The 13,945-nt window shown below is 32.9% G+C and overlaps 1 protein-coding gene across 1 annotated transcript; it reads left to right on the top strand.

Annotated features, from left to right (window-relative positions):
• The first annotated feature begins 352 nt into the window (after positions 1 to 352).
• Positions 353 to 2,640, top strand: LOC149532863 (WRKY transcription factor 42-like). The gene is made up of 4 exons (XM_089806816.1): positions 353 to 504; positions 595 to 705; positions 887 to 1,231; positions 1,977 to 2,640. Exons 1-4 carry the CDS (start codon positions 433 to 435, stop codon positions 2,355 to 2,357), a joined length of 909 nt encoding a protein of 302 aa, XP_089662942.1. The 5' UTR covers positions 353 to 432; the 3' UTR covers positions 2,358 to 2,640.
• The last annotated feature ends 11,305 nt before the right edge of the window (positions 2,641 to 13,945 follow it).

Genomic DNA, 13,945 nt, shown 5'->3' with positions numbered 1-13,945 from the left:
ATGAAAGAAACCCTAACTATGTCATGTTTTTTGATATAATGTTTCAATTTCTGATTTCTCTAAACCTCTTATTCGTCCATGATGTGATGAGTCCTTCATTGGCTTGGATTCCTCTAAGATTAGATCAAACTAAATTATTGTTAAGGTCTTCTTAACCAACGAGACTAACTTGAGAAGATTGGACTAGAGCTTCTTTCACCTGGAAATGAATCAGTAGTTAAATAAATTGTGACATAAAACATAACATGTCAAAAGAAAGTTATGTTGCGTACGTCATTGGTCGAATTGAAAGCTCCTTGGTCCTCGTCAAACAACGTGCCGGAGCCAACCCGGTATTCATAGACGTAAACAATACTGCATGTATTCTATATTGTTTAGACTCTTTGCCCTTCTCCAACACAACGTGCAAATCTGCAACTCCTACATTTCTCAATGGCAAAGATCAATGGAACTGAAAGCTGCTGCCATGGGAGTAGAGATGATATATTGTGTAGGAAAAGTGAGGTATATGGCCTTTCTAAGAATGTGAAACAAATTTCTTGGTTCGTTTATCTTAATGTTTGTAATTTGTCTTAGAAATGAAGTTTCCTGCAGCTTGCTGGTCAGCTGAGATCTATGATCCAGGAAAACCAGAAGCTCAACTACATGGTCCAGCTTATGTACAGAAATTGCCATGCCTTGGAAGCTCAACTCAGGAAGTGCAAGGTACTGTTTTAGTGGAAAAAGTATATGTAATTGTTGTTTCTCAATTTGAATGCTAATTCATTTTATCAATATTTTAGAGCACATTCTCTAAATATTAATGAAACTAGAAAGGGTACTCAACATTTGAGATGATAAATGTTTTCTCAGATTCCCATGACATTTGTTAATGTCTTTTGTGCAGGAAGATGAGTCGAGATTGTCTTTAGAGTCCATGGGAAAGACTCTGAAATTAAACATAAATACACCAGAACAGGATTCTATTGACAAAGGGTGTAGTGAGCAGGTCATTGATCTTAGCCCTGATTCTGAGAGGTCGGGAAAAGATATGGAGGGACTTCTGCTCTCTAAGAAGAGGAATTACATAAACTATGAATTGCAGCAAAGCCCAAGTAGTAAAGGGAATTCGTATGTAGGGGGGGATTCTCTAAACAAAAGGGCTCACGTAGCCAAGGAGGCTTTCAATTTTCCCGCAATAACGGTGGAGAAAAAAATCGTTACGGTGCGGACAAGATCAGTAGAAACTGCGGTATTTATCTGATTCTTTCTTCTTCTTTTTGAAAATTTCTAGGGTTTTATTTATGATAATTGAATTTAATTGTGTACTTTTTTCAAATGTTTTGACATACATTTAATGAGTAATGGCTTAGAATAATTTTATTTTAATGAAAATAAATGTCACACTTAGTACTAAATAATTTTAACTTGAAGCATCCAGTTTCTAATGTATGCCAACTCAAGTGCATTTAGCCGAGCTGTTTATTCCTGATTAACCTTAATTAGCCTGCTATCTCTTTTATAAAAGATTTGAATTTTATTTCTTATGAACTATTCAATAGTATAGAACCCATTTAGCTCATGAATTAATAAATAGAGAATATGTCCTAAATCAATTTAAATTATTCTGTTGCTATTTTGGAACTTCTTTTTATGCAAAGTAGTTTTCACCAGCAAACTTGAATCGAGTAGGTGAACAACTAATAATAACAAGAAAATTGAAACACGATTAACCTGGGCAGCACGCGACTATAAGTTTTCTCTGGAATGGTACTTTTTTCCGTTAAAAAGATTTCGTTTAAGAGAACAATAATATTCCTTTTTCTAATGATTCCTCGATAGTGTTTGAGAATATAGAGTGAACTATATACATAATTAAAATCTAATGAGGAAACACCTAATATGATCTCTGAATGAAAAATACAAAGATATAATTCCTGATTGAGTAGAAAACTCATGCGAAATTACAATTAACCAAACCTATTGTATTTTCTCAGGTAAGTGATGGCCATCGGTGGCGAAAATATGGGCAAAAGATGACAAGAGATAGTTCATGGCCGAAAGCTTATTATAAATGTGCTGTTCCCTCCTGTCCTGTTAAAAAGCAGGTTCAGAAGTGCGGTCATGAACCTAGTATGTTTAACACTACATATGAAGGAGAGCATAACCATTTGATATGTCAAGCAAGCAATGGCACGCTTCCCTTTCCCGCCTCCATTGCCACAATCTCATCCAGCGGTTCTTGTCCTTTGATCACTCTTGATTTCACGAGTAGTTCCAATTGCAAACCTAATCTCACTCCTCGGAGATTGCAACTGCCAAGTTCCATGCAACACCCAAATTTGTTATGCAACCGAAATATGGTGAGTAGATCATAGATCGAAGAAGTTGAAAGTAAATTAGTGGTGCTGTGGCCGTAGTCCACTGCATGTTAAAAACTATGGACCCTCCCAATGTATCACCCACCACCCTAGCCTCCTCATACAATGATGTTCAGTATGAGTGCAGCCTCTTTGTAGATAGTGTGTATAACACCCTTTTGAAGGAAGACCATTACTTCATATATACCGGGAAAAGTTGTGTTGTCTATGTTAATATTAGTCTTAAGATGATGACTTGGGTGTATTTCTGCTCAAGCACTCTAATATTTTTTACAATGCACATTATAGTCTACTGTTACATATGTTTGTTTAGACATTATAGTAGTCTTTTTAAATTTCTATTGACTAGATAGTTAGACATACATTCATTTCTACAGACCATACATCAACAAGTACCATCAATAGATATCAACAATAATCTATAACCTATGCCTTGTCCTTTTTACATTGATGTATGTTTCTTACTTATGCACTAAACATTTTGTGTAGTGTTTATGATTGCTGTCAAATATAAATTTAATTTATTTATTTATAAAAAAATATTTTTTATGATTTTTCAAATTTTGTTGTTTTACTCAATGTTTGTACAGAGTTGTAATTTTATTCAATTATAAATTTTAGATTGTTGATAATGTTGTTAACAAGAATTATTGTAAAAGTCATCTTAATAGCTCATTTTTCAAGATTCATCTTTTTAAAATAAAAGAATTATAGGCTAGTTTTGTTGTTCCAAAACCTGATCGTAAAATTAAGTGACTAAAAACTAGAACATTTTGTAGTATTCTTAAAATGTATTCTTATATGACTTGATGTTGTTTTGTTGCATTGGAGCTATTTTCTAGTTGAACTTAATTAGAAGTATTTATTTGAGTTAATTGCAATATTATGTATTGATGTAAATTAGACAAATTTCATGCATGATATATATTTTAATAGAGTTTACAAAAATTACAACTGTAATTTAAAACTTATAAAGAAAGGACATCTGTAAAACATAATTTTCTCCTTCAGTTAGAAAAATTATATTTCCACATTAAAAATTCTAATATAAAATCTAAGTAACGATAGTATTTTATTTTCTTTAACAAAATATAATTCATAAAAGTTTAGTTTCACATTAATCAAACAATTTTTGAGGGAAAATTTTCTAGAACCATTCCTTAAGAACATTAAATATGAATATGAAAAGAACAAGTTTAGCTAGTAATTTTATTTCTTGTAAAACCTTGCTTTCCAATTTTTTTGCAAACTTAAAATAATAATTAAATAGATAGAATAGTAATGGGAAAAACTAAATATACTAAGCATGTCCATTAATTAATAAAATGTGAATCTTACTATTTAAAGAACATGGTCTCCTTGCACATTTATGTATTCATAATATCTTTACTTCACTTGAATGCAAATATTTTTATTTATTGTGATTTTTAGTTGTTTCATAAAAGATATAAATTTTCAAAATATTTCAACCAAATTGAATTTCTTTTAAACCCTCTAACATGTCATTATTTTTGTTCCACTAAAACACACAAAATTACATACTTGGTTTTTTAAGGAGAAACACTTAATACTCAATCCTCCCTTGATATAAACCCATCTATCATACAAATCTTGCAAATTAATGTCATGAAATGACATCAAGATTTTTTTCAGAATAATGGAATTTGCTCCATTTTACGATTTGATATTTTGGTTACTACAAATTGACTTACAATATTCTTTCAATGGATATCAACTCCTACACTCCTAAATATTTTGCTTGGCAATGTGCAAAGAAAATGTAGTTTAATTTTCAAAATTTTCCACATCACCTCAAACTTAAAATTATAACCTATACATCTCCTTGTATCCATGAATAAAAGGAATCATGAATGCACTTGGAATCTACTATATGAGACTTAATCAACAACTCCACCCATTTCTTGAAAACTTCTAATGAATAGACAAATGATTTTAACATTGATATCCCCTGTCCAATGCCATCATATAAATGCAAACTAAATATTTATCACCTATAAAAGTTAAATATTATCATTACTTCACCACATAAGGCATGCTTGTTATCAGCAAGAGGTTAGTGGCTTAGATCTGTTTGAGTCAATCAAATAAATATGCATAAGAAATTATATTCAACTAAAATACTTCAACATGAAAATTGATTTACTCCAAGTGATAGATTGAGTAAACCATGCAAGACTTCCAAGTAATTTTAAGTAATTCACCATTAATAACCAATAAAAAATTATCAATTACTCTATCAAGCATTATAGAAATTACTTCATCAATTATCTCCCTTGGCTATCCTACTCTAGAATAGCTCTCAAATTTAACCTCCTAAACCAATGCATTATAAATGAGAAGGCCTCAACCTTTTATAGATGTCAATTAACAATAAAGGGCCAATATTATTTGAAGATCACTGTTTGAGATGTATTCCCACAAACCCTTTAGGGTTTTCAACTTTAACCAATTACATGAGGCAACCATGTATCAATTACCAACAAAATATTACAATGATTCTTCAAACCATTGAGAAAACTAGACTCTTGGCATGTTGCAATTTACTATTTTTGGAATTGGAACTTTCTTGTTGGAGTAGAAGACTTAGTGCTACATCATGATTCTTATCTTGTTATTTAATCCTCTAGTGAAGAGAAAATCTCTTAATTCTTAACATTGATACCTTTCCTATTTAAATAGATCTTTCAAAAATCAATTTCTTGAGTGTGATTGTAATTTTTCATTTTCCCAAATTGTTTCATCCTTTGTATATTCTCCATCTCTTGGGAGTTTTCTTTATGGCCTTAACTTCAATGTTCTTTTGCAACATTGCTAACTTGATCTTAATATTCGAATTTTTCTTAATAATCTTCATGTACACTTCAACTTGTCACTTAAATTTTTTGAGCTTGAAGTCTTTGTGTAGCATCAACTTGAAGTCAAGAACTTCTTTTTGTAATCCCCCTCATTCCACCAAGCCTATGACATAATCTCCTCACATGTTTGTTCCTACCAAAACAAAATCCTTTTATCAACCCTTTAGAATTAAAATTATTTTGATCGATTTGAATTCAAATTATTAGGCTAGAGTTTATTAATTTGTATGGTAGGGAATGTTATTACTAATGATTTGGAAAGACCCTTTTAAAATTTTCTCAAGGTAAATAAAATATAAAAATTCAAATTAGTTTATTAATTATATAAAATATCACTCTCAAATTAAATTTATTCTCCTCTTTATGTAAAAGTTCAAATTAAAAGAAACAATATAATTAAATCCACATAGCACTTGAGAGAAATATGTTAAATTTATCTTACCCTTTGATGTATCAATTATTTAATATAAGAGAATCATAAATAAAATAAATAAAGGAGGACAAATTATAGTTTAAAGGAGAGCACTAATTATTACTTCATGCTTGAACTTTTTTTTACTGTAATATAGAATATTAAAAGAATTATTTTAAAGTTCTTAAATTTTAAATACCTTTAATCCCCCATGTCCATCTCTCCATCACTTGAAACCTTAAATCAGAATGAGAAGAAAATATAAGGGAGTTTTCTACACAGTTGGAGTTATAAATTAATAATCACCTCTTTTATATAGGAGATGCTAAGGGTGGGGGATGAAACCTCATTATGGGGCAACTCAACTTCAACCTAAATAAAATTTAACTAAAAAAAAAACCTTATAATATTATTAAATTTTAAAAATTCCATATATTTTATTGAAGAATAAATAAATATTTAGGTTAGAACAAACTATGAAGTTGGAAGAAAAGAATCAATTCCTCTATCCCTATAATCCTCCATCAACTAAATCCTCAAACGAATGCAATGATTGTTTTCTTCTTGTGCAAAAAGTAGAGTGGAATTTTAATTAATAGGAGTAGAAAATCCCCTCAACCTAGTAGAACATGAATTTCAAGAGAATTATTAGGTTGGTATACAACATAATTGATGCAAGAGAATCTTCGGTCTTTGAGCAATCTTCCATGAAGAAAAAATATTTCCTACTTTTTGTATTAGTCTACTATTTGTGAAGTAGTCATTGTTGCTTTTGGTTTAAGGTTGTGTGCAGTTGGAATCTTATCGATGACCTATCCTTGTTCCTTTTCCTAAGTGTGTGTTTTTTAAGGTTTTGTATTCTTCAACTTCTATGTCATTATTTGTGGTCTCTATTTCCTATAGTTTTCATCCAATGAAGTGCATTGTTTCCTTTAGAAACATTTGTATCATGATTGCCATCTTGTACAATTGGGAGCCTACTCTAGGCTCTTGTGTGGACCTATCCTTAAGAGAGCATGATCTTTTAATTTACTCTTCCAAGACTAGACCTATAATGTCATTAAATGCTTGACTAGCTAACTTGTTGTGCGGCCATCTATATAAGAAGCTTTGTTAGATGTAGCAAAGGAACTTCTTAGATAGCTTAGAGAGAAGAAGATAGGAGATGTGAGCTTGGACTCTTATTTTTTAACTTTCATTGTACATGGCTGCAATTTGGAAGGCCTCATATTCGAACATGTTGCTCTCTTTATATGTAAAGTGAAAAAATTACACCTATTATGGTGTTGTACATGGTCTCTTGGTCCTTGTTGTATATTTGATAAAGCTTCCATATATAAATCTAATCAAGGAGGTTATTTTCTTGTTTGAGTTGGGTTTATGCCACCTTATATTAAAAATAGGGATTATTGAGAGGGGAGGGAGGTGAATTGGTAATCTACAAACTTTAGTCGCCAACTACATATTACTACTTACTTTAAACCATGCATAAAAAAGTAATAAAGTAATGCTAAACAATAATAGTAAAAATGCACCAAGATAACTCATAACACCATATTTTGTTAACTAGGGAAACCCTGGCCAAGGGAAAACCTTGGTTGGGATGATACCCACTAGATTATATGTTGATATGCAAGTTCCTTGTTAGAGCATGGAGCCTATTAGGAGTCAATGAGAAAATTTAGAATAAGAAATCCTTGTTAGGAGACTTTAAATCCCTATTAAGAGTTGTGGTATAGTAGATGCAAGATGAGCTCATTGCCCAAATATGGACTTCCAATTACAAGAAGAGCTCACTGCTCAAACAAGTAATCAATTTGGATATAAGTATTGTATCTTCTTCCTTTACTAATCTATGGTCTTAATTTTGATCTCAGATCACCAAATAGCTCATATAAAAATTCACATATATTGCTTTCACAAAAGTTCACATATAATCACAATTACAAGATAGCACTTACAATTACAACTACACATCTTATCACAAGAGGTCATTTCCATAAATACCATGCCTTTACACAAATTGCTGCTAGGTTGGCTAGGACCACAATTCACTTTTGCAACTTAGGGTAAATATCTAGGATGTCAGCCCTAATTGGACAAGTAATTATTTTGTAAACAAAACAATTCTTTCCTTTAATGTGATTATCCTGCTTCACCAAAATATGATTATCTTTGTTTCGTATAGTCTGTACAGACTTCTAAGTTTATACACATCATCACCAACATGTATACTATCTCCATGTAACTTTACTAATCAAAATATGATGTCAGCAACAAATTATAAACAAAACAATACACTGTTGTAAACCAAATTCTATACTTAGACAATTTTTTGATTACCAAACACTAAGTATCTTTATTTTCTAGGTTTCCTATGAGCATGTACATCATATGTTTCCATAAATAACAATAATTACATATCACTATTAGCCAATTGTCAACAATCACCCCCTTTGGCATTGATGGCAACAAAATAGGTAAAATTAGCTAAGTGACAAAAGAAAACTACATGAAAGTAAACATTAAATCTATTACAACTTGTTGAACTTTACATATGCTCTGCCTTACAATACACTTTACAATATTATCTTCTCTATCACATTATATCTCTCCCCTTTTGACGTGTATACAATTTTTACATGTATCTCTCCCCCTTTGACATCACTAACAAAGGTCAAAATGTCAAGATTCTCTCCAAAAGCTGTCCAAAACTATTGTCCTTTCTTATGCTGATATGATCTTGATACAATCATCAAAATTAGCCTTCAAAATATCTACACCTTTGGTCCATATCTCTTTGGTAGACTCAACTAATGTGAGAATTGTACATAAAGCATATGATGCAATCTCAAGTACATTAATGTCTAAATACAAAAAGTTGGAATATGTGTCCTTAGCCTTGACACATTCTTCTAACTATTTCTCAACAAAATATAATTTCAGAGCAATAGATTCTCTAAAATTTGAAGTCCTCTTCAAAATTTGAACTCTCCAAAGTTCCAGTTTCTTGATGTCACTTTGCAAGATGGATGTTGGATCTGGTTGGATAAAGCCTCTAGCTCACTCAACTTTAACTCTATCTAACTATCCATGTCTTTAGTTAGCCTGTATGATAGGGTATAATTAACATACACATTTTTCCCTTCTTGTTGGCATTTCCAAAGTTCTTTTATACAAGTATCAACATTAACTAAGTCATTCTTGATATTCTAATAGATGGTGCTAAACAAGTTAGCATCATGAGAAATTTGTACTTTTGTCTCAACAAAAATCAACGAATTACACAATTCTTCATCAAATAATTTTAGCACTACTTATGCCCTCTGTTCAGGATCTGATTCAGTGTGCTAAACTTTCAATGTACCATGTAGTCTGTTTGTCACTTCATTAATGTTCTCTGAAAACTCTTCACTTTCCTATTTTTCTGAATCAGCTTGGTCAAGGATGAGATTTGATCTATTTGATCATCACCATTAGTAGATAAACTGGCAAGAGAGAGCAGAGTAGATGAACTAGATGGTTTAGTCTCATCATCCCTCTATTTCTTCACTGCTTGTTTTTTTTTTTCTCTCTCTTCTTCTTTATTTTTCGTTTCCTCTCTTTCTCTCTTCTCTTCCAATCTTTTCTTTTCATCTTCCTAAATTTTCTTTTTACTGTCTTCTTTTGCAATCCTTCTCTTATCTTCATCTTCCTTTCTTTTCTTATCTTCCTCAAGTAATTTCTGCTTGGTTTCATCTATTTTATTCTTCATCATTGGAGTCAATTGTCAACAATGTTTTCTATCTTTTGCTAGGTCTGGTGGCCTACTATTTGATTATCTTTTTCTTAATAGATACTAATTCCACCAATCTTTTAGATTTTCTTTTCTATTCACTGGGTTGAAAATTGGACACTGTTCCATATGGAAAGCTCTGTTCCAAAGATGTCTCAACAACTAATACTGACAAAGGTTGAATGTTCAGTCCTCTTGCTTCATCATCTATCTTATAGCCTTAAATTCACTCTCCATCATTTTGAGGTCTGATAGTGTCTTTTTCATTATAGATTCAACCTTCTTGTGTGATGCCTTCTCCAAGGTTGCTTGATGAGCTTGTTGTGTGATCTCATCATATGTGCCAAATATATATTCTGCTTCATCTCTGTTTGAATTCAACAACAAATCAATATAACAAACTACAACATCATCATTCAATTCATAGCTCAAGGGATCAAGAAATGTCTTCTAAGGTTCCACTGCATGAATATATGTATGATTTATATCAACCAAAATACCATGTCTTCCTTGAACCTATCCATAGTTATAGGTGCAATTCTAAACTTTTGTTTCATTCCATTTTGAAATGTCCTCATTATTAGATTGCCACTATCTAATATCTTGTTTGTAGGATGCCTTCTACATACCTCTATAATCTTCTCCACTGTGCATATGTCAATACTCATTATGTCTATGACTGATAAGTAGGGAAATCTCTTATGTGCATGAAAGAATATATTATTAATCAATGATTGAAATCTAAACACACCATTCTTTATTCTCTTGATCTTTTCCAAGTTTCTCAAGAGTTGTGTTCTTAGTATTTCACTAAGATTCACTCCCTCTTTCTCAAAAAATATCTTATATGCTACATATTGTTCAAATTATAGATGGAGTAACTAAGAGGGGGGGGAGTCAATTACCACAAAAACAAATCCAGAGATCCCTTAGATGTCTTATAAAACCAATCACTCCTGTCACTTGGTAGGCACACAAAAAAATGTTATAACTCGGTAGATGTATGCTAACTTATTAAGAATTCACAAAGATTTAACATGCATGCATAAAAGAAATAACATCAACACAAGAGACACTAGATTTAATGTAGAAACCCAATATGGGAAAAACCACCAAGTAACTAGCTACCAATTTTCACTCTTTTGAAGTGAGCCCTATTAGGAGCCAACCCTATTAAAGGTTACCAAACACACTGTTAGGTATGACCTTGTTAGAGGATTTAATCACCTAGCTAGGAGTGGCCTTCTTAGAGGAATTTAGAACAATTCAATAGAACTATCCACCTTGTTAGAGGATTTATAAAAATGGCTATTAAACCAACTCTATTAAGAGATTTAGGAATCACTACTATAATGGTGAAAAAGTAACAATAAGTGACCTGAATGAGATGCAAATAAAATTTTCTATTATAGATCTATGTTCTACTTTACTAGATCCTTTCTAATCGAATACAACTTTGCTTCTCCTCAAGGATATTTGATCCTTCTTCAAAAGTCACTCACACTTCTTATTCACATAATCAATTCACTTGCATGCTTGCTCATTCATACATCCATTCATACTTTGAATTCACAACTTGACCTCTTATTTATACCTTACAAGTTGTCCAGTTGGCTCATAGACAAGTTACACTTACTAATAATCATTACATCAGTCAGCTACAAACATTACATGAAACAATTAAACTTTATTTCCCAAAACAATGAAATCCTTCATTGGCCAACCCTGCTCAGTAAACATTGCTCCAAAAATGATTTCCAGTGTTAACCAAGTGAAGCTTGGTAAAAAATACAAATTCTACAAAATCCTTTGGAGACCGAGTGAAAGCGGTAAACACTAACTTTCCTTTGCTAACCTTGTGAGCTCAGTAGAAACTGACTTCTACCACAAAATCCTATGATGCCCGAGTGAGCTTAGTAGAAACTATCTTCATAGTGTAATATTCAAAAATGCTTGGTAGACTCTGTAATTCAATTTTCTAACCAACTGAGTTTGATAGACTCTATTTGATAACTGATATGACATTTTTGTAACATCAAAGACAACACACAATTGATCAATTGTATCCAACAATCTCCCTCTTTGGCATTGATAGCAACACAACATGTCATAGTAGAATGGAATTTGAGAACAAGACTTTTTTTGACAGAATATTTCTCCCTTTTAGATTTTATTCCATAAACTTCTCAAATACAGTAATCTCCCTTTGTGAAGGAATTACATAAACTCTTCATAAAAAAATTCAAATTTTAGAAGTATATGACAATATACTCTCCCTCTTTGACAACACATGCCAAAGACAACACAAACCAAATGACTAATGATGTACCTTGAGTACTAATTCATATGCAATGTTCCTATGACTATGCTGCATTAACTAATAAATCTTCAACTTTTAACCTATTAATGTATCACTAAAACTTCATTTTAGTGAGCTTCAGATGGGGGAATGATCCCTAACTTACCTTTTAGATACAAGAATGCATCCTTTGGTAATGGTTTGGTGAATATGTCAGCAATTTTTTCCTTTGTATGGACATATTCCAATTTGATCTCCTTATCCTACACCAATTCTCTGACAAAGTGATACTTTATTGCAATGTGCTTGGTTTTTTAGGGCATCACTAGATTTTTAGATATGTTAATTACACTTGTATTGTCAGAAAACATAACAACAGGTTCTTTGATTTCCTCCTTCATGCCTTCCAATAGCTACTTGAACCAAACAATATTTGTTAGGAACCTGTGTGTTCCTTCTGTTTATTTTGTTAGAGTAGAGTTGTTGGACGCATATGCTTTGTAAGTCGTCCCGTGAGTTTATTTTATTATCCCACATGCATAGGTAGTATTACTTTTCTAGATCGTACCCAGTATATAAGAATAGGTTGAGGCCCTTGATGGGCACGGACGAATTTATTGTATTGAGCTTGCTCAAAGGAGGTTACCCCCTCGAAGTGGCCTGCGATCAGTAGATTAATTCTGAGTTCTGCTATCACTTTTTATTCTGTTATTTCGAGCATTCTCACGATATTGCTATAAGGAGGTTCTTCTCATCTGGTATCAGAGCACTCTCTTGGGCTCGCTGGGTGGATATTACATCAAATTTTTTTCTGTCGTGGCCTTCAGGTTCCTCTCACTTCTAATATCTCTTGTTATTGCAATAACTCTTTTCAGTTGTTCTGTCTGTGGGTGAATTTTTCTAAGTCGACTGTTCAAAAAAAAAAAAAAAACAGAGTAAAATTTTTTCTGTTTTTTAGTCGTAGCTTCCTTGTTTGCTTTCTGTTTCTGCTCATACTTCCGCAGAACGTCTGCAATATCATTTCGCATACTTCCTTCCTTGGCGACCCAACCCCAAATTTTACATATCAAAGCCCTAAATCCCTCATTTATCTAATTTTAGGGTTTGCCCTATCTTTTTCACCTCTCATCCAATCGCCACCAAACTGAGCCACAAGATTCAATTCCTCATTTTGCTCCCTTATCCCTCTTAGACTGTTCGCCTCATTTCGCCTCCCTACCCTTGAAACCCTCATTTTTCTTTTTCCCTTGTTCCCAGATAGTCTCCCACCACCCGTCGAACACCCTTTTCCTATATGAGTTTTACCCAAATCCAAGTTTGCCGTAACTAAAAAAGTTTTTGTTTCTCCTCTTCTACCCATTTCAAAATTATAAAAAAAAAAAAAAAAAAAAAAAAAAAAAAAAAAAACCTTGTTTTATGTTTGTTACGCGTACAGGAGCAAAAATCATGGAAGAGGAAATTGCATCCCTCAAAACCAGACTTCAAGATCTGGATGACAAAATTCTGGGTCTTAACTTTCAGCAGTCAGCCATGAGCCGAAACCATTCAGGAGATACTGGGTCCTCTTCTGGCAATTTCCGTGGACCAAAGCTTGATTTTCCACGCTTCGATGGTTCTGATCCGACTGGATGGATCTATAGGGCAGAGCAGTATTTCAGCTTGCATAATACTTTGGATAACCACAAAGTCTCCCTTGCATCTTTTCATTTGGAACATGAAGCTCTTCAATGGTTCCGTTGGTACATCAAGGCTAATGTAGGCCCAACGTGGAGCGAATTGTGCACCCTCGTTTTGGAGCGCTTTGGCCCTAGTTCCTTTGATGATTTCACAGGAGCACTCACTAAACTGCGTCAAACAGGCACTGTAAGAGAATACCAGACAGAGTTTGAAAAATTAGCTAATCACACAGAGGGCTTGTCTGATGAATTCTTCCGTAGTTGTTTTGTCAGTGGTCTGAAGGATGCACTTCGCTCAGAAGTCAAAATGTTTCGACCTACTACAATGATGGAAGCCCTTGGGTTGGCTAAGTTAGCGGAAGACAAGATTAGTGCTCTACAACGCTCCAGATCTAATTTTGTTCCATTCAGAAATACAGGTTCTCACAACCCTCCAGTCATACAAGCTCCCAGAGCTACTCCGATCAAGCACTTGTCTGAAACAGAGATGCGAGTTAGGTGAGACAAAGGGCTTTGTTATAATTGTGATGAGAAATGGTCTCGGGGC

This window comes from Cupressus sempervirens, chromosome 10, assembly GCF_028749045.1.
Source record: "Cupressus sempervirens isolate cs-2001-9-10 chromosome 10, ASM2874904v1, whole genome shotgun sequence".
NCBI lineage: Eukaryota > Viridiplantae > Streptophyta > Pinopsida > Cupressales > Cupressaceae > Cupressus > Cupressus sempervirens.
The sequence above is the reverse complement of the archived record's forward strand: the minus strand, read 5'-3'. Positions and strand labels throughout refer to the sequence as shown.

What these genes read in the sequence shown, in the direction of transcription:
- LOC149532863 (XM_089806816.1), top strand. Translation starts at nt 433, where the DNA reads ATGGCAAAGATCAATGGAACTGAAAGCTGCTGCCATGGGAGTAGAGAT. An exon ending in TATTGTGTAGGAAAAGTGAG is followed by an intron (nt 505 to 594) that starts GTATATGGCCTT and finishes AGTTTCCTGCAG; the next exon opens with CTTGCTGGTCAGCTGAGATC. An exon ending in CAAGATCAGTAGAAACTGCG is followed by an intron (nt 1,232 to 1,976) that starts GTATTTATCTGA and finishes GTATTTTCTCAG; the next exon opens with GTAAGTGATGGCCATCGGTG.